Source organism: Carlito syrichta, unplaced genomic scaffold, assembly GCF_000164805.1.
Source record: "Carlito syrichta isolate Samal-C Ts95f unplaced genomic scaffold, Tarsius_syrichta-2.0.1 Scaffold153774, whole genome shotgun sequence".
NCBI classification, from domain to species: domain Eukaryota; kingdom Metazoa; phylum Chordata; class Mammalia; order Primates; family Tarsiidae; genus Carlito; species Carlito syrichta.
Genome location: NW_007097870.1, coordinates 1 through 2088, shown reverse-complemented (window position 1 = coordinate 2088; position 2088 = coordinate 1). Strand labels below are relative to the sequence as shown.

The 2088-nt window shown below is 64.2% G+C and overlaps 1 protein-coding gene across 1 annotated transcript in view; it reads right to left on the bottom strand.

The window, feature by feature from the left end:
• Positions 1 to 2083, bottom strand: part of LOC103252204 (fibroblast growth factor receptor 4-like) — a gene marked incomplete at its 5' end in the record, with an annotated part of 3568 nt that extends 1485 nt beyond the window's left edge. The window contains 3 exons of the mRNA XM_021708986.1: positions 1 to 44; positions 126 to 236; positions 2044 to 2083. Of these exons, the coding sequence (XP_021564661.1) occupies positions 1 to 44; positions 126 to 236; positions 2044 to 2083 (195 nt within the window). The remainder of the gene's footprint in view (positions 45 to 125; positions 237 to 2043) is intronic.
• Positions 2084 to 2088: the final 5 nt, after the last annotated feature.

The window sequence follows — 2088 nt, the reverse complement described above, 5'->3', positions numbered from 1 at the left end:
CAGGTTGCCCTTGGCGGCGCACTCCACGATCACGTACAGGGGCCCTGGGGCGGCGGGGAGGCACGAGGCTGCCGAGGCTGCAGCTGTGCCCCGGCTCCCCCGCCCCCTGCTCCGCCCCGCCCCACCTTCCTGGGTGCAGACGCCCAGCAGGTTGATGATGTTCTTGTGTCTGCCAATCAGCTTCATCACCTCCATCTCGGAGACCAGGTCCGCCAAGTCCTTGTCGGAGGCGTTGTCTGCCAGGGCAACGGCTGAGGTGAGGAAGCCGCCCCCGACTACACAAGGGGGCCGCAGGGCTGGGGAACAGGATGAGGGGCATGGGAGCCGGGGTCGGGCAGGGCTGGGGTTGAATCCCTGCTGGGCTGTGTGGCTCCGAAGAAGTCTCCGAGCCTCTCTGAGCCTCAGGGTGGTCGTGTGTGAAACAAGCAGCGGCTCACAGCCTGCCTCTCACAGCGGCTGCGAGGATGCAAGGGACCCGGGATCTAAGAGGCCGGCCTTCCGCGGGCAGGTCTGGGAACGGGAGCGGGGGGAAGGGCGAGTGGGAAGAAGGGGAGGCCTGGGTGGGGTGAGGGCCCTGGGGGCGGGACACAGGCTGGCGCCCTGGGGTCCGATGGGCCAGGGCCTGACGTCCCTCTGGCCTGGGAGGCCAGGGGCCGCGGCAGGGTGCAGCGAGGGGAGGTGGGGAAGAAGCCCGTTCGGCCTCTCTGGCTGGGTCCCGGGGCTGACCTGTGGCCTTGGGCCAAGGACATATCACCCCCCACACCGATCTCCCAATGCACGTTTCTCAATCCCTGCCTCCCAGAGAGCGCCAGGTGGCCCCAGCTGGACCGGAGGAGGAAGGAAGAGACAGGACAGTGGGCTGGGCTACCCTCGCAGAGGGGGATGGGGAGCAGCCAGGACAGACACCACGGGCAGGGCCTAGGGGCTGCTGTGTGGGTCTGGGTCGGAGCTTGAACAGAAGGGAGGACAGGCGCTGTGGCTCACGCCTATGGCGCCAGCACTTTGGGAGGCCAAGGCGAGAGGATGGCTTGAGCCCAAGAATTCGAGACCAGCCTGGGCCACCCAGGGAGATCTCGTCTCTATAAAAAAATTTAAAAGCCGGGCTTGGTGGCTCAGCCTGTAATCCCGCGCCTTTGGGAGGCTGAGGTGAGTGAATTGCCTGAGCCTGTGGGTTCGAGACCCGCCCGGGCAGGCGAGACCTCATCTCTACAATAAATCAAAAAAAAAAATTAGCCAGGTGTGGTAGCGCGCGCCTGTAATTCCGGCTACTCGGAAGGCTGAGGTGGAAGGATCGCCGGAGTCCAGCAGATCGAGGCTGTGGTGGCCGGGAACAGCCACTGCACTCCAGTCTGGGTGACAGAGTGAGACTTCAGCTCAACAGCAACAACAACAACAACAACAAAATTTAAAAATTAGCCGGGCATGGTGGCATCCACCTGTCGTCCCAGCTACTTGGGAGGCTGAAGTGGGAGGATCACCTGAGCCCAGGAGGTCAAGGCTGGGGTGGGCTGTGATGGCACCACTGCACTCCAGCCTGGATGACAGAGTGAGACCCCGACTCAAAAATAAATGAAGCAGAAGGGCTGTCCTCCTAGAGCAGTGGACACACAGAGGACAGGCCTGTGACGGGTCCGCCGGGGCTGACAGCATCTGGGGGCCATGCGGAAGGAGGTGGAGGGCCTGCAAGGCTGACCAGGAGTTGTGAGGTCAAGACTGACACAGCCCGGGGCCGACAGAGCATCAAGACTGTCACCCCAGGTTCTCATCATCATCTCACCCCGACGGCTAAGGTTCATTGAGCCCCAGCCACGAGCCAGGCACTTTCCGTGAACTTTGGGCTGGGAGGCTGGGACTGTTATTCGCCCCTGTGACACAAGGGGAAACTGACGCCAGAAGCGACTCGCCAGGGTCAGCTGCAGCATCAGACGGCGGGCTGTAGGGCGGGGTCCCGCAGCCTCTGCCGCCCCAGTGCTCCCCGGGGGCCACCGCGAGCCCCCTCGGTTATCCCAGAGCCCGCAGCGCCCGCCCGGCCACCACACTCACCCTTGAGCATCTTCACCGCCACGGTGCTGGCCTGGTCGGGCCGGG